This window comes from Mauremys mutica, chromosome 2, assembly GCF_020497125.1.
Source record: "Mauremys mutica isolate MM-2020 ecotype Southern chromosome 2, ASM2049712v1, whole genome shotgun sequence".
NCBI lineage: Eukaryota > Metazoa > Chordata > Testudines > Geoemydidae > Mauremys > Mauremys mutica.
In genome coordinates this window covers 247,867,964-247,892,476 of record NC_059073.1, presented here as the reverse complement: position 1 = coordinate 247,892,476, position 24,513 = coordinate 247,867,964, and the positions used below count along the sequence as shown (strand labels likewise).

Genomic DNA, 24,513 nt, shown 5'->3' with positions numbered 1-24,513 from the left:
TGATATTGAGACACTTAACAGACTGATAGTTACTGAACTTCAAAGATAATGTGATAGTGTAAATACTGTAAATGGTAGGAAAGTAGATCTTAAAGGGGGGATGTAATGGAATGCCAAACTGTATTATACTGTTCTGCCTCTAGGTGGCACTGTGTATAAAATACTTTATTTAAAGCTAATTTTTTTTTAAGCCATACCTTGCAGTGCATTAAAGGATTTTATGATGAACACATCTGGTGTATATAAGCAAGCTCTTTAGCCAGGCCATATCTGGTACCAAAATGCATGACAAATAGCAGAGCCAACAATACTTTCAGCTGTTCTTAAACTCAGGTAACCCTGAAAGTCTGAGCCAGATGTAACGGTCTCACTTAGGGTATGTCTGCATTTCAATCAAGCTAGTTTGGGTACTAGTAGTAATGAAGCCGCGCAGTATGGGCTTCAACATGGGCTGTACAAGCATACCTGGAACCCGGAGTAATTATTGCAGCGGCTGGTCCGCGATAAAGTCTGTGCTGCCATAGCTTCACTGCTCCCAGTATTTGAGCTAGATTAAAACTAGTTTAGGTGTGTCTACACAAGTTGGAATTATGCCCCCAATGTGTAGACACATACTTAGATGTCACTGCTCAGTAAAATGAATATGTCATTGCTGCAAAATGTATCATAGAACCATGAGATGGTTATAAGTGTTTTCTCCAGATTTGCCCAGTTTTATGGGAGACGATTGACCTAAAATACATTTTGTTTTGTCTTTGCAGAGGCACAGAGATTTCTACGACTCTCTGTTCACCGTGTGCAGTAATTCACCACGGTCGCTCCTGCATTTATCTAGATGTGCTATTAGACGAATATTGTTCAAAAGATGCCACAAAGGAGTCCCTTCACTTTCCATTCCTCCTCCATTGAAGAAGTACTTGCTTTTAGAACCAGAAGGAATAATTTATTAAGCCTTAGCAGAGCAGACTGATAGTCCCTGCAATCTCTGGCTCTGCACACATGTGGAGGGAATTATCATCAGGGAGTTTTCACTAGGAAAAGTTGAAGTTCTTGGCAAAATTCTTATGCAAAGAAGGATCTGGTTTCATAAATACCAATGCCGGACTGCTCTCTCCATTATATATACTGATCCTTTGTTCAATCTAGTTTTAAATTAACTGAACCAAGTGCGACTTCCACCGCTTCACTTAGGTAATGATTCCACTGTCTATTAGGTATCACTGTGGCGAATGTTTTCCAGATATCCAACACAAACTGCCCTGGATATTGTTTCAGTTTAGTTTTCTTCAACCATCATCTCAGGAAGAACAAAACAGGATAGTGTCAGAAAAATAATCTCTCATCAGAGTCAGCTACATCTTTCCCCAGAAACAAAAAGCTCAAAGGGCTTTGAATGAGGCCCATCGACTGAGTTACGGTATTTTAAGTTGTTTTCCTATGGATTGCCACTGAACTGGATGTTAGTTTATTATGTGCTGCATTGCATCACATCATATAATGTTTTGTCATTCACTGTAATTACATCATTGTGCACGTGGAGCAAAGAAGAGATTAGCAGTGTTTACGTTCATACCTGTGTGTGATGAAATTGCTACTTGTGTGCGTAATGTGTGTCATTCAGTAAACTTGCACGCTGCTGAAGAGTTCACCATCCCTGCTGAACTGCATCATATGGTAACTGTGGCAGGTCACCATTTCAGCTCAGCCCACAGCTCATAAATTCAGGTCCTAGAGAGGAATCTGGAGAAATTGCTCAACTGATGGTACTGCAGATCTTTTTACGAGCTGTATCTCTTGTTTGTCCACATCAGGCCAGATCCTGCATGGTACCGAAGAAGAGTACCTGGTAAAAAAAACCACAGGTAAAAAGAGTAAGTCTGTGGCACAGAGAACCTCATTCTGAGGTAATAAGAGTGATGCTATATCCTGCCTAATAGCAGAAAAAAGGCGTAGGAGAGGAATGCATAACAAAGTATCCTTTTAGTATGATGAGAATCATCCATAAGCCCATGTCGCCTCAGAGAATGGTGAGAGAGAGCAGCCATATAGGGGGCTTGAGTCTTAGTGCCACATAAGGTTTGTCTACACTGCAATTAAAAACAAAACCGAGGCTGACCTGTGCCTGCTGACTTGGGCTTACTGGGCTAGGGCTGGTTCATTGCAGTGTAGATGTTCGGGCTGGGGCCGGAGCCCAGGCTGTAGGACTCTCTGAGGAGGGAAGCCCCAGAGCACAGGCTGCAGCCCGAGCCTGAACATCTACAGCTCAGCTAAACAGCCCCACAGCCTGAGCCCCACGAGCCTGAGTCAGCTGTCACGGGCCAGCTGTGGGTGTTTAATTGCAGTGCAGACCTACCTCAGTGCGCACTACTATGCCTAGCACTTCAGTTCAGATGCACCCCTGAAGAGCAACAGCTGAGCACAACCTGTTGTGCACCGATGACAAGAACTTACTGGATCAACCCTGAAAAGTAAAGCAGAATGATTACAGCACGCTTGGCTCCTTCTTATGTAGCCTGAGCAATAGGAGTTGCATTTCAGTCAGAGAGGTGGTATGGTCTGAGAGGTGAGGGGCCTCCAGTTTATTCCTGGCTCTGCTACTGAGGTTTTGTCTAACCCTGGGCTGGTCACTTATCTCCCCTATGCTTCAGTTTCTCCATCTATATAAAGGGGGCAACAATCCCTGCCTCACCGGGTGTGATGGGTTATGCCCCTTAGGAAGCCACCTGATGTGCTGAGATACCACTGAGTCTACCTGTTCTGCCAGCATGGGCCCCCTTTAATCTGTCTTGCTGAGCCAGGCTATTGAAGCCTCCTCTAACACACACACACACGCACAGGCAGGGCCACATCCGGCTGCAGATCAGCTCTGGGAAGACTCAGCTTAAGGGACTTGCTCCAGCACTCTGCTGCTCACTCCTTTTAAGGGGTACAAACCCAAAGGTTTTATGAAATTCGCCCCCTCCCGCAATGTGGAGAGAGGTATGCACACTTCTTGTCCCCCCAGTTAGAAATTGCAGAAACTGGGTTTAATAATAAACAAAACATTTTATTAACTATAAAAGGCAGATTTTAAGTGGTGTGACAGACCCAGACCAGTATGGTACAGGAGTCTGGTAGAGGGCAAATGCACTGGTCACTGGATGAGTAGTTTTCTGTTCCCTGAGTGACCAGAGCAGGGGCTGCACTAGAGTAATCAGGAACCTGCTAGAGCCAATTCAGGCAGACAGGCTGATTAGATCACCTGCAGCCAATCAAGGCAGGCTAATCAGGGCACCTGGGTTTAAAAAGGAGCTCACTCCAGTCAGGGAGTGGGGAGCCAGAGGAGAGGAAGTGTGTGAGAGGAGCTGGGAGCAAGAGGCACAATGAGTGGGAGTGGGAGTGGGAGTGGGAGGACTAAGGAGTACAAGTGTTATCAGACACCAGGAGGAAGGTCCTGTGGTGAGGATAAAGAAGGTGTTTGGAGGAGGCCATGGGGAGGTAGCCCAGGGAGTTGTAGCTGTCATGCAGCTGTTACAGGAGGCACTATAGACAGCTGCGATCCACAGGGCCCTGGGCTGGAACCTGGAGTAGAGGGTGGGCCCGGGTTCCCCCCAAACCTCCCAACTCCTGATCAGACACAGGAGAAGTTGACCCAGACTGTGGGGAAGATCACTGAGGTGAGCAAATCTGCCAATAAGCTCAGGAACCACCAAGGTAGAGGAGGAACTTTGTCATAGTGGTAAAAGGGGTAACATATAGAACAAAGCAGATTACTAAGCAAATGAAATCAAACATGCAAACTAAGCTAGTTTTGCTAAAGAAATTGGTTACAAATAGTATTTCTCACCCTAGATATTATTGCAGGCACTTTGCAAAGTTTCTGTGGCTCAGAGTTCCAGTTATATTCCTTTTCAGTCTGGACCCCTGTCTTCCCTTCAGGTGGCTTTTGCAGTCTTTCTTCTTGGGCAGACAGCCCTGGAGAGGCGGAGACCTGTTGGCCTTCTCTGCTCCACCCTTAAATAGGATTTACATAAGGCAGGAATCCTTTGTTTCCCAAACTTGACCCCCCCCCCCTTCCTTTACAGTGGAAAGTTACAAGAAGAACCAGGCAATGTTTTAGTATCAGGTGACAAGACCATCTGACTCTGTAGTATCACAGCATCCATGAGTCAGTGGCAGTATGGAGTGTCCATAGGAAGGCCAAGCTTTTCACAGTCCATTGTCCTCACTGATGGGCCATTCACCCTGTCTGGCTTTTCCATTGTTGTACCTGAAGTGTTAGCAGTGGGAGTCACCTAAAGCAGCATAGTTGAAATACAGATACATAGTCAATTTGTAACTTCATTAAATAGGCATTCAAATTGGATAATTGTATTAATTAAATCATAACCTTTCCAATGATATCTCACATGAGCCATCTATAGTATAGTTCAGTTATGTCATATTCATAGGATCAGCATATTTTCATAAAGAATATGGAATGACACGTCACACTGGGGTGTTGTGAGACTGAATTAATTCATGTAGATGCAATGCTTTAAGTTCCTTCATGAAAAGCACTACCTACAAGAAATATAAAGGATTTGCTCTGTGTGTGTGTGTGCGCACTGAGTCATTCTCTGCAGGAAGCTAGATGAATGGACTGAGATGAATCTCTCAGCCCCTGGGATGATGGGGGAGCACGTAGGGCAGAAGGAGCCCATAGAATATATGTTAGAGTATGGCCATGTTGTAACCTGACCTGCACATACTACTTTATCTATTCTGTGTGCTTCAATCTAATTCATACTAATTACTTTAGACTCAGCAAAAGGGACTGTGCTAAGAGAGGCCTGGGCTCAGAACAGGCCTGGGAGCTGGAAACTCCTGGGATCTGATTGCAGCACTGAGTCTGATGCCTTGTTTTGTGAAGGTGGTGGTGATTGTTGTGTGTGGTGTAGCTGATTTTTTCCACGGTAGAGCCCATAGCATGCTAAGTGTTTTCCAGACATATGAGAAAAGCCAGCCTGCTTGATTTCTCTGACGCACTTTACTTGTCTTAAAATGGAGATAGCAACACTTGCAGAGATGAGTGGAACAGTTAATATTTAGAAAACCCTTTGACAATTGAAAGCATTGTATGGAAGGGCTAAGTATTATCATTATATTATTATTAAAGCAGTTTGACCTAACAACTGACCTACCTTGAAAGTTTTCCTATAGTAAAGTCCCCACCTTCCAGATGCCTGAATTGTATTTTTAAATCAATCTTTGCTATAGCCAAATTTAAAAATGAAACAATCATCATATCTAGATATTATAAAACATTTTTAATCAGTAGATAAAAGGAGGTCAGCATCATTATTCCCATTTTACAGATGGGAAAACTGAGGCATGGGGCAGCGATGTGATTTGCTCAAGGTCACCCGGAAGGCCATTGACAGAGCTGGGACTATAACCCAGGCCTGCTGAATGTCAGTCCAGTGCTCTAGCCACTAGGCTTACTTTTGTTTCATCTTGCTGTGAATTATATCAGAGAATGTGCACTGTGATAGGAGAGAACACTGGTTTGTTTATATTTAGCTAGACAATAACTCAGCTTGTTATTTAACATTGTCTGGTTCGGGCAGACACTTTTAAAGACGAATAACACTGACCATTTAAAAAAACAAACAAACATTTCCCTTGTGAATAAAATGGGGCACGTAGTGTACTGAGTATTTACAGGGCCCTCTACTAACTGAAACTAAGCAAGGGTTCTTGAAAGGTCTCAGTGATATTGAACTTTATTAATGTTTTCATAGACATGGCCGGGAATGGCGAACCGCAGCCACTGGGAGCTGTGAGCAGCTGTGCCTGCAGACGCTCAGGCAAACAAAGCATCTCGCGGCCCGCCACCCTGAAAAAGCTGCGAACCAAGTTTGGGAACCCCTGCATTAAGGCCTAGTCTACGCTAGCACTCTAAGTCGGTCAGTTATGCTAATTAAGTTACATAAGTAATGTAACTTAAGTCAATGTAGCTTACATTGACTTAAAGTGGTGTCTACATGCGCTGTCGATGGGAGACGCTCTCCTGTCGACGTAGCTTCCGTCTCTTCTTGAGGTGGATTAATTAAAATGATGGTAGAGTGTTCTCTCATTGACTTATCACGTCTTCACTAGACCCACTAAATCGACGCCGCTGCATCGATTGCAGTGGCGCCAATTTATCTCATAGGGTAGACAAGATTTGCAATTTTTTTGTCAGTAGCCAGTTCTGTTTATTTAGCATCAGAATAATCCACTTGATATGGTCCCAGCTTGAAGCAATCAGCTGAGATTTGCACAGAGGAATTTGAAAGACACCCTGGAAAAGGTTAGGTTGTCTAAAAAATATATTTTATAGGAAACGTATCTGTATCAAAGGGGGATCAGAGAAAGGCTCTGCAATCAGAGCAGGGTGAGATAAGACTCTGTCTTCTAAACGAATTAATTTATAAATTTGATGGCTGTGTGAACCTTTGTAGTCAGTAGAAGACAAAATGAGATCACTGATTTTATTTGAACTACGCTGGTTAAGGAGGTGTGATTCTGCATCTGGAAGAGGGAGGTCTAAGGGAGAACAATAGGGTTTTTTATGACCTGCCATAGTTAGGACTCCCTTGCTGAGAGAGAAGAAAAAAGGCTGTCACCACTGTTCCTAAATTCCCTCCTATCTTCCCCCTTTGCAGTGCGCACACTTGTTTTTTATTCTGTGGGCACCCAGCCTCACTTCTAAGCTTTGTACCAAGCAGGTGCCAGATTATAGCCATTGTGGGATCTGACAGGGAGCACAGCGGGATCAGGCTGATTATAATGATAGGAATTTGCAAGCTGTTAAAAACACCGAAGAACATCAGTATCCCAGAAAAGCCAAATGATACACTTGGACTGCATTTTTTGTTTTAAGGGAGCCCAACAGTAAATGAACCTAGTTATTTGTTAACTTGAGAAATTCCAGCATTTCTTTTTGCTGTCTCCTTCTCTCCTCCCACATGCTTAATGGAAACCCCCAAGTGAGACACCTGGTGGGTACCTGGAATTGGTTCATTATTTATTTAGCTGAGATGATGCAGTCAATTAGAATCAACAATAAATGTAAGTCCCTGGCCCTTGCAAACTATCAAACAACTCCCAGAATTGTTTTTTTTTAATATACTTTTAAAAATTGGATGGCTTTGGATTGGTGGTACTAGGAGACAAAGCCTGCCCCTTTTAGGCGATGAGTTCAAATACAGTCATGGTCAATAATGACAAAAAGTTATTTTCAGGGCTCTTTGAGGCTTATGTAAAATCAGTTGCTTTTTTTCTGTCATGTTACCAGCAAAGAGGTATCCACGTTACAATAGTCTCCACTACACAACCTAACTATATCTAAAGATGGAATGGGCCTGGAGATAGAACTAGCTGCTGCATTTCTAGGATGTGGCCACATCCATCAGGAATTGGATGTCATCACAAATTCATTTGCAACAGGCCACTCATGGTAACAATTTACCGTCATTATTATTATTGAGAGCTGCATGTTAAGAATTGCACACCAGAAGCCATTTGCAGTGTGTAACAACAGCAACTTCATTGAACAAACTAATATATAGACAATGTTGCACGTTCCAATGGGACAACAGCCATAAGAACATAAGAAGAACATTTGGCCATAAAGGGTCAGACCAAAGGTCCATCTAGCTCAGTATCCTGTCTTCCAACGGTGGCCTGTGCCAGATGCTTCAGAGGGAAGGAACAAATAATCATCAAGTGATCCATCCCCTGTCACCAATTCCCAGTCTCTGGCAAACAGAGGCTAGGGACACCATTCCTGCCCATCCTGGCTAATAGCCTTTGATGGACCTATCCTCCATGGATTTGTCTAGTTCTTTTTTGAACCCTGTTTTGGCCTTCACAACATCCTCTGGCAAAGAGTTCCAGAGATTGACTGTGCGTTGTATGAAGAAATACTTCCTTTTGTTTGTTTTAAACCCGCTGCCTATTAATTTCAGTTGGTGACTCCTAGTTCTTGTGTTATGAGAAGGAGTAAATAACACTTCCTTATTTATGTTCTCCACACCAGTCATGATTTGATGGACTGCAATCATATTCCTCCTTACTCGTCTCTTTTCCAAGCTGAAAAGTCCCAGTCTTATTAATCTCTCCTCATACGGAAGCTGTTCCATATCCCTAATCATTTTTGTTGTTTTTTTCTGAATCATTTCCAGCATTCTTTCTATTAACGATCTACATATATATGGACATTTCCTTTTCAGAGCACTTTTATACATCTATTGACTCAGGCCCTGCTTTTCTACTGACTGCGAGCAGACAACTGGACCTATATTGAGCCCCATTGATTTAACCACATGATACATGTCATTAGAGCAGGAGTTCTCTTAGGTCAAAGTCAGTCTAGCTGTATTCTGTACTGTGTGTTTCTCTAAAGTCTTTATTTTAAAGTCTTAGCTGATCAGCACTTAGCTCCTATGGAGATGACCCTGAGCTAGATAGTTGGGTCAGCAATACAACACTTTTAAGCAGCATTATGGGTCGCATTGCTGGCCTAGTGCCAGCTGTGACACCTTCCCATGAGCAGAAGCCAGAGACTGCAAAGCACCAGCAGGAATCCTGGAAAGGGCTCCTCTAGGCAGCCAAATAGAAATCCCTGCTAATTCTCTTAACTATCCAGCCACAAATTTCTTCAAAGCCTTTGCAGTTCATCCTTGAAGCAGGCTATTCATCCTTCATGAAGCTCTGTGATGTCACTGGGCTGAAATGAGCAAACAGAGAAGGTTGAATTCTCCGCTGATTCCCATGGTATGCAGCACCATTGACTTCAGTGGGATTGTTCAGGGTCTATGCCAGCAGATGTTTCAGCCCCGATTGAGTAGATTTCCCCTCTTCACATAAAGTTCCTCCTTTGTTAGGATGGAGGGATGCTTGTGTGCATTTTTTTCCTGCTGCTGCTCAGGAGGACAACAGGGCTGGGGTACATTGTGTAAATAAACAATTTACATGAAGAAAATATCTGACTCCATGTCACTGATTAATCATCTAAGTTGAAACCACCAAGCCAGACCCCCAGCTTGGCTACTGCTTGGCCAGTGGGGAAGCACTATAGAGAGTGTGCTGGAAGATAAAGGATTGAGTGGTGATGTTTAATGTGCAAATTTTTAGCTTCAGATTTTAATTTTCTGCCATCATCTATTTTGTTAGTGCTCAGTTGAGAATCCAGCTGGTGGTTAAGTGTCTCCTGGAGGAATTGTATTTTAAGGAGGGACTTGGAAGAAAGGATGAAGTCCTGGCTTTCCAGGTCAGGGAACAGGTCCCAAATACAGGGTCTTGCCCCATACTTCTACCACACATTTAGGCACAGGCAACTGGAGACTCGAGTAGGAAACTAATTTTCTTTTTGCCTTCAACATCAATGCTAGGGCAACTGACTACACCCTTCTACACTTGCTTAGATTATATCATCAGTTCTCTTACTTTCCTGTGCTAGAATGGTCTAGCCAGCCACAGGTTTTGTTGAAACCTCAAGTTAACTGGTCTGAGGAGGAACTTATGCTGATCTCGAAAGACAGCAATGTTTAGCTTTTCTGGAGTTGTGTGGCAGGCACACACCTAAAACATTAGGAGATCTGTGGCTCTTCTGTGGTAGGATAGCTGGCAGAGGCTTGACTTTAAGTTGTATAGCAGAGTTAGCTCAACTGAAATTATCTCAGCAGCCCAGTGCAGTTATATTTTAAGCATTTGCTTTGCCACCATTATTTCAAATCACGTAAAGACTTTTGACAAGAGATTTTGCTTGTGGGACCAAGTGTTTGTAAATTAAACACATACCACATCAGCCTCTAAAATGGGATGAGAGATTGAAACAGTCCCATATATGATGGCTTTGTGTGGCATACACGATCGGTAGAGCTCTGCCAAATCAGAGAGACACTAGCCTTTCAACATGTTGCAGGGTCTGCAAGGCCCCTGGTGGGACACTGCTGCTTTTTTGAAGTGTTGCAAAGTGCAGACAGTCTGGGCACAGCAGTATTTCCATTTACTTTCAAGCTATGGAAGTGGATTCTCCCTGGACTCACTAGAGTTTGCTCTACAGCTAAATAACAGAACAGAATGTGCTATTAGCAGAGCTGCTGAAGCCTGGCTAGAGTCTGACACCTTAACCTCTCTGAGAATTATATTAAGGTGCTGGATAGATCTACTGCCGTCTCTATTTGTAGAACCGCAGGGATTTCTGGTACAGACAAGTGGGTCACAAAAGATTGCTGTATAAAGTAAATTGTCAGACCAAATTGGCTAGCTGCTCAGAAATTTGTTTGAGACTATTTCCAAATGCAACTCAAGCTTTGTACCATCCAGAGGGTTCCAATGACTTGTTTGATTTTAATACATTGTTAACGTTGTAACAACATACATTTTTTGTGTTGCTCCTTACACTATAGGGGCAGTGTATTCAGTGCTGCTGAATTAGAAATACAGCTTTTAAAACGAGGACAGGAGTGTATGTTATGGTGTTAATACCACTGATGAACTTCCATGCGCTCTATTTAAAGCTAGAACTAACTGGGGGTGTTGATATGAGCCCTTTGCTAGATGCTTGAATACTGATGCAGTTGAACCCATGCGACAATGTAACTGACATGGGTTAGACTATTTTCATTGCTATTACTATCAATTAGATTACTTTAACAGCAAAATACCTTAAAATAGGAAGCTACATTGTCTGAAAATATCAGTAAAGAAAATCTCACTTTTTTTTGTTTAAATTCATTTGAATCCAGATGTATTTGACCGAGAGAGATTTTCTGTACCAATTCCATCAGATCTCACAACTGGTGAAATCAGACACACAATGGGGAAAAGACAAAACTGTAAATATGCAGCTCCTATAATTTTAGCAGCAACAATCAGGGGCAGAAGAATAGCAACATTCAGAAATTTACTTTAGTAATAACATTATAAATTACATCACACCTTTTTTTCCATGAGAGTGCCACAGCACCCCATAACCTATATGCATGCACGTAGCACTTCACACATTACAGAGATCCAGCCCCTCCAGATGCAGGGCAGCACCCGGGCAGACAACAGTACAGCAACTGGGGAAAGATTAAAGAGTGGCCAAGGAGAGCAGGGCAAATTCCTTCTCTAACAAAAAGTACCATAAGACTTTCAACCTCCATGCAGAGCAGAACTGACCTTGGTTTTTAAGGTATCATCTGTGAGATGCACTTGCACTAAACTCTATTGCGTTAAATGTATCTGTGAGGGATGAGTCAACCCAGGCATGTTTCAAACCTGTTGTTTCCTGGAGTTTGAGGGGCAAGCTGACCACTGCGGTAAATGTGTACAACCCCAGTGAAGTCAAGGAGTTGTGCCTGCTTATGTCAGTAGTGTATTAGGTGCTAGGTATTTTGAATCTAGAAATGGGCTCAAACATAACTGTGGGTCCCATCAACTTTGAACTGTGAATTGTTTGAAATCTGGACTCTAATTTGTGGTTTGGGCCCATCTCTGTGTTAGACCAGCCTTGCCATAGCTCTCCTGCCATGCTTTAACACAGAATGGTTCTTTCCTTCCTTCCTCTCACCCTTCCTGGTTTAAAGCCCTTTTGTTCTTGCTGCACTTAGTGTGAGTTTATACCAGTTTAAAATCATCTGCAATTTAGGTTTCCTTCAATAAATTATGCAACCACGCGCACACATGCTCAATATGCAAACATAATCCAAGACTATCCCCTATAAACCAATCAAGCTACTTTTACACGTTGAGAAGGAAGTAGGCAATAAATAACTATATTTATTTCTGTTTTTAAATATGTGGGAGGTGCTCGAATACTACATTCCTGGTGGCCACGTAAGTACATAGATACATAGGATTAGATCATATTCATATTAGATTAGATTAACAAAAAATGGAATATTGCATGTACTGTTATATCTGTCAAGGCTTATAGGTTTTTGGTGCAATCAGGCTTGTAGCATTAGTGATCTGGAAGATGCACAGCATTCCATTCTGCTAGGTAGTTATATATAATTCAGTTGCCTTCATTGTTACTCCCCTCCCCTTCTATTTTAGAGTCAAAATTAACTGTGTGGTTTAACAAATCAGTATTTATATATCTATATTTATAATTATATATAGAGCTATAAATATATACACACAACATTATATATACAATAATATTATAGATTGTATTTATATATATATATATAACAAGGTTTTCCATAAAAGGTGCCTAGACTAAGGGTCTACCCTGACATGTAAGTGTGCTACTCACACTGAAATCAACAGGCCAGGGTCTCACCACAGATACACTGATAAATATGGAATAAAGTTATTGATATCAATGGAGTTGCACAAGATTCACACCTGTGTAGTTAAGAACTAAATATGTCCCACTGATATCACTGAGATTGTACATGTAGAAACAGAGAGAGAATTTGGTTCTTGGTCTGGAAGGGAAAAATATTTGTTTTATATAAGGAGCCACCATGAAGTTTGTGGAAGGGATTTCTCTATGGAGTTCCCATATGTCAGGTCAAAGTAAATTCTTGAATTAATTATGAAAATGAAAATTGCCGCATGCATTATTCCCCTTTTTAGTTCTATTTATTGTTGGAAGTCAGCTATAACAATGTTGGTATATTATTTCAATTTTCTTTTCTGAATGTATTATAAAGTACGACAGTTATGAGTTCAGCCTAAATAGATATCTATCACTCAGTAGGTCCTTTTATTTTGTATCCTTTAATATTATCAGTGTGTTAGATCTATTAATTGCATCAAAGGACAGAAAAATGACCAAAGCCTTACACAGTCGGCAAGGCTGTACTGGTTTCCATGCATTGTCACATACTATTTGAGATATTGTAAAGTTGAAAAAACAATGGTTAATTTGTTTAAAAAAAATGTAAATGAATTTGATCAACTGTGTTCACAACAAAATAGGGAAAACTCCATGTTTCCAAGGATTTGATTTGTTAGCGAGTGTTTGGACAGAAGAGGGCAGCACATGATGACTTCTAAGTGATGCACCTGATTCTGTTAGCGTTTGAAGTCACATAGGAGTAGACTCCTTTGCCAATATGTACACATGTGTAATGAAAACAGACAGGAACGTAATTATTGTAAAATGCTGTTTCTCTAGCTTTTTCCAGTCCGACTGCTCAGAGCATTTAATACAGGTTTGTGAAGTGAATAGCAAAATGCCACGAGGGGCTAATTTTATGATGTATTACTAATCATTTTTTCTAAAAGTGAAAAACTGATAGACCTGGATTGAGCCACACATGGTGCAAACTACGATCCACATCTCTGATGATTCACTTTACTCCCAACCTTCACTGCTATTCCACTACTGAACCTTTTCTGAGCAAACACTGTCAATAAGGCAAAGCTGGTGGTTTAAACCATTGTACTACCCTACACACCCCACTTCAGTCATCCAGCTTTTGATCAAGTCCAGGTTTATTTTTATTGTATTTGGCTTTTCTTACCACTAACCAACAGTAATTCATTTTACTCAGTCAGTTGTCAAATGTCCTTCACTTCTCCCATTCATGTAGCTCCACTACTCATCCTTGATCCTCTTGCCCTCAGCCCTGTGGCACAGTTGTCTTTGTCCGTGCTTCCTCCCTGAAGGCCAACTGGTACAACCTAGAATGTGCTATACCTGCTGCACCGGTCTTTGAGGGGCACAATGGGCATTTCCTCCTGGAGAAACAGACCTAACCGCTTTAAAGCCCTGAACCAAGGAACAGATTTCTGTGTCAGTGCTAACATTGTTCCATTTCTCACTTATATTTTTAACCTTCAGTTCTTAACAAGTTTCACGGAGTTTGGAAACCACTTTTGTTTTTTCGTTGAGCAGAGGTGGAGGTTGCCTGCATGACTCCCTAAAACACTCCTTTTTCTGTGTTGCCTACAAAAAACTTGACAACGGTGAGGCTGCTGGTGTGCTGAGACCACTGCTTATCATGCTGACCAATATTTTCTCATTGTACTTTCCCATGTGCCTCCATTTGTTGTCGCCTGTCTTATAGTTCAGTGCTTCTCAAAGTCGGGCTGCCGCTTGTTCAGGGAAAGCCCCTGGTAGTCCAGGCTGGTTTGTTTACCTTATGCGTCCTCAGGTTTGGCTGATCGCAGCTCCCACACCTCTCCCCCAGCTGCCTGGTTGGCCACTCACCAAGATGTCTTCAGGACCCTCCCCATACTTAATACAGCTCTCAATGATTTCAGCTATTAGTAGTGGAGCCTACCTGCTGGGGCACATTAGACAGTCTCTTGCAATAGAGACACTGTCCCAAAGTAGATTTAATACTTAAATCTAAATACCAGCAATGCTAGCTCTGCAGCATGTAACAAGACTCTCAATGAAGTCTAAATTAGCTGCCTGCATGCACACAACCTATCTCAAGCCATTGGGCTTTGGAACCTGCCCCCTGTTCCCTGCCTAGCGAGTGCTGTTCAGTTGAGGGTGAGTCCCTCTCATTTGGTTATGCCAGGTACAGTTCTGCTGCCCTCGGTTCACACAACAAGGATAACATCCCTTTATTACTCCTGCTCCAATTACAAGGAGACTGGGGATCGAACACCAGCCACAAGTGATCATTTGGGCGAGCAATCTCATCATGCTGAGCACCTAGGCAGGGTGGGTGTGTCCATGCAAACGAGATCAGCTTCCAAAGTCTTTTTCCACAGTTCACCACTAGATGGCAGGAGAGATCTCATCCAAACTCTGCTTACACAGTTACACAATAATCAATGGGTTCCTTAAATGGCAGGCTGCTTGGCAGGATTTTTTTTTCTTTTTGGACAAAGGAAATAAATGGATGTTTAACCCTTCTGCCAGGTGGAATTAGCAGCAACAAAGGCTGGATTAAATATTTAGGGGTTTTCTCCTAACAATACAAAACAGAACCAGCTTGGCTCCCACCCCGAATGCCTCAAAGGCAGTACTTCCCCACTCGCAAGCACTTTGTCTGTGTATAACAAAAGAAAAAAATTATTAAAAGAGAAAGATAACCCAGCATTAAGTTGGGAAAACACCACAACCATTATTCAAAAGCATGTAACCATAAGCAACCAACCCCCACACCCTCTGCAGTACATTGGGCAATGGCATTTGCCTCAGTTTCCTACCTTGTGGTGTGAAAGTGCAACAAACAAATGTCCCTTTAACATGCCACTCCCCTTCTCCTCTACTGCACCCTACTCACAGTTGGTTGGTGCATCCACATGGGTCCAACTGCCATCCCTGAAAAAGGCACATGTAGGGGGCATTGGTCAATACCTCTGCTGCTGCTGCCACCTCTGCCACTGGCTTATTAATACTGCCACTGCTATTTCTACCATCTCTAGCCACTCACTGCTACTGTCCTCTCCACTGCTGCTCATCTCTGCCACTGGCCACTCACTGCCACTTCTGTGATATCATGTTCTGAGGTTCTCCCCATTAGCCTATCTTTTTGCAATTTCACTGGGTAGCAGGGAACCTCTGTGCTACTGCCTCTTTGTTGTCTTTCAGTACAACACTCTCCTATACCAGGTCTAAAGCATAGTCCCTAAATCTCAGCTCTAGTAATCACTGAACAGAAACAAGAACTCTCAACTGAGTTAAAAGAGCTCTGTCTTTAAACACCATAGAGAAAGCCTTAAATGTATCTAGAACTCTTTAGACAGAGACCACACCACTCATCTTGAGTAGGATTTGGCATTCCTACACCCTGATCAGCAAGTTAGGTTCAATTTAGAATGCCACCCTTAATCAGGGCATACTAAGCACAGTTCTGCTGCCTTTTACTCATACAATAAGGATAACAACATTTAATTACTCCTGCACTCAATATGAAAGTGAATTGCAACCGAAAACCTGCCAAAATTAATCACTTTGGCAAAGCGGGTCTGTCTGCTGAACACCTAGGCAGGCCAGGTGTGTCTATATAAATACAATCTGCTTCTGAAGTCTTTTCCCCCAATGCGTCACTCGGGAGAGCTCATTCAGACCCTGCTTTCAGATGTTTTCCATTATGTACTGATCTGTGTATCAGCAACAATCAGAATAAATAGCTCCTAGAAAAAGCAAGCTGGATTCATAGTGACTTGGATTTGAACTTTGAAGCAGTTCCTGAAATAGGCTCAGGGTGGTGAGGAGTGACACAGAATGACTAATCCTACCAGCTTCTGGCTTGTCTCACATAAACATGTTTTTAAGTTCTTGGTACAGCTGGCATTGGAACACACTGTACTTTGTTTCACCCCCAAAGTCGGAAGAATGTAAGAACAATGCCAGCTGTTGTTTTCCAGCTGAGTGTCTAAGGACACACATTTATCAAGCACAATTCTACGAAAGATGATAGAATGCTGTAAGCAAAAGAAAACATCAGAGGGTTCAGCAGCTAGCAATGGAACAACAACCCTGTGTTATTTCAATGTTTGTGATCACTTACACCTTATTTACAGCATTGTTTTGTTTCCTTTTATCCAATGCTGGCTGCATTTCCTAAAACTAGCCCATTCATTTCAAAGTGTCTGGAGATAAACAGACTATGGGAGGCAGGATTAACTTTTTAGGCTTGCAGCCTCAAACAGCTGGAATCATCTTCCTGCTTCATTGAAACAGGCTGGCACATTGTTAGGTTTTAGCAAACTCTTAATTCTTTATTTTAAAAAAGCCTTGACTGTCAGAAATGAATGGAAGCTGTGACCAATCACTGTTGTCTGCTGATACAAGGGCCAATCCTCTTGTCTCCACGTGCAGGCAAAACTCTTCCTGCTTCTGGACAGAAGGGTCAGACCTTTAGATGGAAATGTTCTGCAGAGTTGTGCTTACCCCACAGAGCTGGGCTCCAAATCTGGACTGAAACTTTATCAGAGTTGAAGGTTGTTTAATGCTCCATGGTTGGTTTAATTTATTATAGAACTAAAGTCTAGTCAGGAAGTTCAGTCCCAGATCTGAACTCTCCCCCTTCAGATTTCTCCTCAAGACCCACGTCTGTCACAAGGCCTGTAAAACATGAGCCAGTTATTAGTGATTAGGTTGAGGGGCATAAGAGGATAGCTTGCACTTACTTTATAATATTTTCAAATGCGATTGTGTATGCGTGGATAAACATGTTTCTATATAATAGAATATATAATATGTTTATAATATATAAATATGTTTCTATATAACATATAGTATATCTAAACATATTTCACTGTTCCTCTCTTTCCCCCATCTATGTCACTAGAATGTAAGCTCCTGGGGAAGGGACTGAGCCATGTTAGTGCAGCATCTGGTACAATGGGACCCCAGTCCTGATTAGGTGATAACGTAAAGTAAGGCCTGGAATACACTAGAAAATTAGGTCACCTTAGCTACATCGGTCAGGGGTGTGAAAAATCCAAACCCTTGAATGGTGGTATTAAAATGACCTAAGCTGGGTGTAGACAGCGCTAGGTTGACAGAAGACTTCCTCTGTCAACCTAGCTACTGCCTCTCCGGGAGGTGGATTACCTATGCTGATGGGAGACGCCCTCCAGTCGGCATAAGTAGTGTCTACATTGAAGTGTTACGGTGCCTCATCTGCAGCTGTGCCTCTGTAGTGTTTTAAGTGTAGACAAGCCCTAAATGTTAACTAATGACTGTTGTCTCCTTGGAACCTTCCAAAAATGTGTATATCCTCTCAGTCTCAATGAGCTACCCTGGACCAAAGCCCATTGAAATCAATGGGAGTCTTTCCATTGATGTCAGCGGGCATTGGATAAGGTCCTAAAAAACTAGCTAATAATTATCACTGCTCTATAATTTTTTATCATACATTTCTTAATATAGCAGTCACACTTTACATTAAGGTTCCATTTCTAATAGTTCATAAAGGGTTAATAAATTATTACTGAATGCTATAAGCATGTTACAGGCATGAGTAATGTGTGTTACATGTGATTATAAGCACAGCAGCAATAGGTGTTATAGGTTGTGGTTATATGCAATCTATTGATTTTATAAAAACTGACAACAAATGGGTAACCATTTATTAAAACATCTTTATAAATGGAACCTTGCTATTCAGTGTGACCAATATATCTTTACTCTATTAGCAGGAGTTTCCCTGTAAAAATACATGATTTTGCTAACAAAGACATTTATTTTAGCCTTTCCTGGGCAGGTAGCTTTGTCTGAGTGTCCCGTCTGAACACATGAAATGAAGATATGCCCCTCTGAAGGACTAAGCTGTTCATGAAAAATCTACTGTCTCCTCACAATAGATGCTGCCGTTCTTGTAAAGAAATAGGAGTCTCTGCAATCCCTTTTTGCTCTGTCTGACTGTGATGGTGGTAAATAAAGATTTAAACTCAAGACACACTCTCTCTCCTGAACATCAATTCTCTGGGGTGGAGAATAAACATCTACTGCAGAGCAGAGAAGGTGGCAAGGACAACTCTCTGGATAAGGGCAGAAAACAGACCCTGTGGCTATCCCTGAATACTAATATCTATAATATAATTTCCTAAGTCTATCTGAAACAATTTCTGATCCCCCAGTGAATAATTTTGCTGTTTCCCAGATGCTTTGGCATGGATGTTGTCATTCAATGACAGGCAGAAGACTCGAGATGTGTAGTACAGTCTTGGATCGTTTGCTGAAGTGAACTGATAATCCAATGACCTTGAAAAACCATACCTCAGATGTCACACTCCTAACACTCAGCTACATAGGATATGCTCATAATGTATATAGGACAGTACCAGTGGTGGGAAGAGGAAAGAGTAGAGGGACAAAGAGGAAAGACAGAACTCAGGGAGTGATTTTTGTTCATTTCAGTGTATGATGTGGCATTCCAGTGTGCAAAGCTCCAGATGCACTGGGTCAGATATTCACAATTAAGCATGCATAATTGTACATGTCTAGGGCCTGATGTAAAGCTTCTTGAAATCAACACATGGACCCCCAATGACTTCAATGGACTTTGGATCAAGCCTCTGATGAATACATGAAGTCTCCAGTATGTGTGCTGCTCAGGTATTGTGCACATGCCTGGCCAACCATGTTCCTAGCTGCCAATGTACATGTGCATGTACCTGCTAGTGCCTGCAGTGGTATAAGCCACCCTAAAACAGGAGAGGCAGGCTGGGCCATGGTCAGCTCTTCTGTGTCAACCTGCAGAGTTGACCAGTGGTGCAGGGTAGTACATGCTGCACCATCATCCCAAGGGTGTTTCACTGTGGCTATGGTACCCATGAGTTCTGATAGGCATTGTCTCCCCACACTGCCTCCCAGAGTTCCCTGTGAGGTAATGAGGCTCTTAACCATCCCCAAAGTAAACCAGTGCACTCATGGTACAATCTGTGCCATAATTCTCTCTTTAAGCATGGGATTGTCTTTCAATTAAAAATTACCTTCTCATAGCACATTGCTGCCTGTGCTGCATGTCACACATCCTTGCTAACTGAGCCAGAGAAAGGCCATTCCTTTTATTACTCTGTTTATAGGCTCAGGTGTTTTAAAGAACAGCCAGCAGTACTGGAACTGTATCTCTGATAGAAAAGGCATAATCACAATCATAAACATTCACTTTGGGGCATAACTGGGCCTCAGATGGCCTAGGGTTTAATTCCTGGTTCTGCAAGTGGCCTGCTGGGTGACCTTCAGCAAGTCACTTCAAATTGCTCTGTGCCTCAGTTTTTCTGTCTGTAAAATGGGGATAATGATACTGCCTTCCTTGTTAAAGCCATTTGAGATCTATGGATGAAAAGTGCTACAGGAGAGCTAGGTATTATCATTAATTAAAATTCCAAAGGAGCAGTTTGTCATCTCTGATTTCCCTGTGTGGCTAATGACATTTCAAATAATTTTAAATGATTTGTTTTCAAGCTCTCTGCTCTCCCTGCATTACCCACCCATCACAATGGGGCACAATCATGTAATAAATTAAAGCCCCTAAGCTGCTTTAACTTATGAACCTTCCCCGCCCAGCTACCAATGGGATGCTCTGTAGTGCAGAGCGCTCTGGTCACTCCCCCCTCCCATTTCTGATATGCTCCCATTCACTTCTCTGTGCCAGAGATTAAAGGTTGAGGACACAGCATATACCTTGACTTTAGCAAAGCTTTTGATATCATCTCCCACAGTTTTCTTGCCAGCAAGTTAAAGAAGTATGGATTGGATGAATGAACTGTAAGGTGGATAGAAAGCTGGCTAGATTGTTGGGCTCAATGTGTAGTGATCAACGGCTCGATGTCTAGTTGGCAGCTGGTATCGAGCGGCATGCTCCAGGGATCAGTCCTGGGGCCAATTTTGTTCAATATCTTCATTAATGATCTGGATGATGGGATGGATTGCACCATCAGCAAGTTCATGGATGACACTGGGAGGAGTGGTAGATATGCTGGAGGGTAGGGATAGGGTCCAGAGTGACCTAGACAAATTAGAGGATTGAACCAAAAGAAATCTGATGAGGTTCAACAAGGGCAAGTGCAGAGTCTTGCACTTAGGACGGAAGAATCCCATGCACCGCTACAGGCTGGGGACCGACTAGCTAAGCAGCAGTTCTGGAGAAAAGGACCTGGGGATTACAGTGAATGAGAAACTGGATATGAGTCAACAGTGTATCCTTGTTGCCAAGAAGGCTAATGGCATATTGGGCTGCATTAATAGGAGCATTGCCAGCAGATGAGGGAAGTGATTATTCCCCTCTATTTGGCACTGGTGAGGCCACACCTGGAGTATTGTGTCCAGGTTTGGGCCCCCCACTACAGAAGGGATGTGGACAAATTGGAGAGAGTCCAGAGGAGGGCAATGGAAATTATTAGGGGTCTGGAGCACATGACTTATGAGGAGATGCTGAGGGAACTGGGGTTATTTAGTCTGCAGAAGAGAAGAGGGAGGGGGGATTTGATAGCTGCCTTCAACTACCTGAAGGGGGGGTTCCAAAGAGGATGGAGCTGGGCTATTCTCAGTGGTAGCAGATGACAGAACAAGGAGCAATAGTTTCAAGTTGCAGTGTGGGAGGTCTAGGTTGGATATTAGGAAACACTATTTCACTAGGAGGGTGGTGAAGCACTGGACTGGGTTACCCAGGGAGGTGGTGGAATCTCCATTCTTAGAGGTTTTTAAGGTCAGGCTTGACGAAGCCCTGGCTAGGATGATTAGTTGGGGTTGGTCCTGCTTTGAGCAGGGGATTGAACTAGATGACCTCCTGAAGTCTCTTCCAACCCTAATCTTCTATGATAATTCTTTGGGCACTGTTTTGGTTCATATTATAAGCCACCAGAATGGCATAAAGGGACCTGAGTGAGGGATGGATTTTGCCCCATTGTGGAGATTTTCCCTGTAAAATGCATATATTTGCAGAAATCAATTGCACTGTTTTGGACAGTTTGCCTCACCACTTAAATATGATTGATAGGTTTTTACATTTACTCCTTTTTTTATTAAGGGAAAAGGCAGAATATTCTCAGAAAACTAACAGTCTATTCTGCCTGTTAAAATATGCATCTATGCAGCTGTTAAAAACAGATCACTTGTCTCATTGGCCCAGAACTAAAAGGGATATTGCTGCGTATCAGGCAATAATGTATATTTACCAAGGGCTAAATCCTGCCCCACACCTGTGTAGTTGGGCTTGGTGTAGGTGTTAATATATGTGTGTGGAATCCTACCCCAAACTGTGGAGTGGCAGCAAAGTTGCTCTCCTGCTACTATAGCAGCCATGAAGTTGTACTAGTTGATGCTGCTGCCAACTTTGTTCTGCAGAGGACAAGGGTGGAGGCTCCACTATCCCCGCCTCTGAAACCAGGGATTCTGGGGCCAGCCCATTGATCTTGGCTCTATGACACAGGATGTTTAGATCTCTCTCATAGACTGCAGAAATCCTGCCTCCTCCTGCTACACAGAAGAACTACACCAATTCTGCTGCATCTAAAGCCCTTGAGGATTGGGGTAGGATTTAGAGTTCACATTGTTTAATACTACCTTGTGGCTTACAGTCCACAATATTATTCACATCATCATATTCACCTGGCTTAGAAAATTAGTCTTGCACATGCACAACCTTTCTTCTCCACTCTTTCCAATTTCTTTGCATGCCCCAAAGGTAGTTAATTAGGACCTTATCCAGCAAGGCTGAGCACCCATTGTTAATGTACATTCAGCAGTTTGAAAGCATAAAGGCTTACGTAATAATACAGTTCCAAAGCTTTTTGCAGATGAAAGCTAGTTGCCCGACTCCCATTTGTGCCTTTGAAAAACTCCCTTTAAAGACTTACCTCACCCACTGCTTCTCCCACTTCAGGTTGTTTTTTAGCTCAGCAGTAATTGAAATCAGTGAACATTATGGGTAGGTTTGCACTCTGTTTTAAAAACAATGGCTTCTGAAAAATTCAGCATTGGTTGGAGAGAATTTATTCTCTAGCTTTCAGAAGTGTTTAAAAACATTTACATGCCATTCTCTTCTGGGCTGAGAGCCAGGTTCCTAGAACAAGTTTTAATGGAAGCTATACAGCTTGAAAATAAGGACCATTAGTGGAAATACAGACACAACCAGTGGTGGAGCATATGTGCTATGAAAATTATATTTAAGTGAATGGTATTGGGTCAAATCTCTAAGGTTATGAAAACCAAGCTTTTGGAATTGAAAATCCAGACCAATAGAAATATTTTAATGTAAATAATTTAATGGAAACAATGTTTTTACCCCAACATTGTGTTAGTAAACTTGGCCATTTTTCATCACGGAAGATTATAGAAAGTAATTCAATGGTAGAAGTAGAAAGTATATGAGATAACAGATTCTCAGTTTTTCCCCCCCATAGAATGAACCCCATCTTAATAGAAAGATTGTCTCATGGCTAACTCCCTTTTCATTCAAGATTGGGTACATTACCGTCCCTCTCAGATGCTATAACATACCATTCCTTTGCAGGGCCGGCTCTAGGTTTTTTGCTGCCCCAAGCAAAAAAATTTTTGGCTGCCCCCCGTGCTTTTTTTTTTTTAACCACACACTTTTACACGTGTTTGCACTTTGCAGTTTTCATTTTTTTTTAATTTTAAACAGTCAAAACAAAACAGAATTTGTAGTTAGTGAAATAAAGCACAATTTCCTACTAGTGTAATTTTAACAAGTCGTTTTCATCCTGGCATTTTAGCCCTATAACCACTGGCACCGACATGAAATGGAAATTAGCGCAAATGGCACCGATAGGGCAGCACAGTACACACGTAATCGTGATTTGAGTGACTATGTCACAATGTGACATGATATTTTTCATGTCACACTCCTATTGCACTACTGTACTTGCCGTAGGTAAGGCACTAGTCATTGGGGTGAGAGCTCCCCATGAGCTCGGATACACACTGGACCCAGCCCTGCTAGCGTTTTCCCAGTGCTGAGGCCACCCAGCTGGAAGCCAGAGGGGCATGCAATGGAGAGAGCTCTGGGGCTGGAGGAAGAAGTGCTGGGCTTGCTGGACAGATGCTGCCCCTCTCTGCCAGGTTGCTCACCCCCTGCAGGGGGGGAGGCAGAAGGAGAATCCAGGCACTGGCATGCTGTGAGGGGCTGGGGAAGGAGGCAGCAGCCTCTGGAGCTCCAGCAGGCAGAAGCTCCCCAGGGGTCCCGGGGACCCTCCCGCCTGGCCCAACTCTTACCTTGCTGTGGATCTGGCCCAAGGTGGATTCGTCTCCCATCACTGCCCCTCCCAGGGCTAGGGGTTGGGGCTGCTGCTGGATCCCAGCCCCGCTCATCCTTGGTCTTCGCCTTGGCCCTGGCCAGAGCTGCCGCTCTGCTCCCCTCTTCCTTCCCTTGGCAGGAGGCAGTGCAGAGGGGAGGAGGAGCGGCCTGCCTGGGCGCCATGTTCCCCCTTGTCCTCTGCAGCCGGAGCAGGACCACGCTACCGGCTCCCGCCTGAGGGGGGGCGGGGTTGGCTGCTGCCTGTGGGAGAGCAGTGGGGACACACTCCTCACTAAGCTGGCTCCCTGCCCTGCCGCACTCAGCAGCAGAACAACAGGCTGGTTACCGCTCCCCGGGGCAGTCAGGATCCAGCCCAGGATGCTGCTTGAGGTATGAGCTGGGGCCACAGCATTATGCTGCGCCATATATTTTGCCACCGTAGGCACCTGCTTGTTTAGCTGGTGCCTAGAGCCACCCCGTTCCTTTGGCAACTACAATAATTGCTCACAGGGAAAAGTAATAAGAAAAAATTTAACATACATTTTACATGCCACATTGCATTGAAAACTGGATAGGGAACTAGCATCAGAAGAAGATAGCAGCTTGTACAAACATAACATTTTCCCAGAAGTGAGGGTAAAATGATAATTGATAAACAGCAACATTGCAGGACATATTCAAAATATGCTCTTGCTATTTTCTTCAGTTAAGAAACATCCCAGTTTTTCCTTCACTATTGTTCCCTCTCAGACTCATATAGTGCACTGATTTTTATTAGACCATTCAGTAAATGCTAGTTTTGATGCATCTTTCCACTTTCTCTTGGCAGTTATGATAAAGAGGTCACTTTTGTTTTTTAAAGACGTGGCGATACCAATCAGCAAGA

General features: G+C 42.9%; 1 protein-coding gene across 4 annotated transcripts in view; it reads left to right on the top strand.

The window, feature by feature from the left end:
* ASB4 (ankyrin repeat and SOCS box containing 4) overlaps positions 1-18,236 on the top strand; it is a 47,604-nt gene extending 29,368 nt beyond the window's left edge. For 2 of the 4 annotated variants that reach the window (XR_006577187.1, XR_006577185.1), the window contains 3 exons: positions 762-1,417; positions 5,763-5,927; positions 18,115-18,236. Coding sequence is in view for 1 of the 4 variants with exons in the window: in XM_045006903.1 (XP_044862838.1) it covers positions 762-950 (189 nt within the window). In the remaining 3 variants the exon portion in view is untranslated. Of the gene's footprint in view, positions 1-761; positions 1,484-5,762; positions 5,928-11,802; positions 11,833-18,114 lie in introns of those variants that run through there. The other 2 variants (XR_006577186.1, XM_045006903.1) reach the window with 2 other exon arrangements.
* The last annotated feature ends 6,277 nt before the right edge of the window (positions 18,237-24,513 follow it).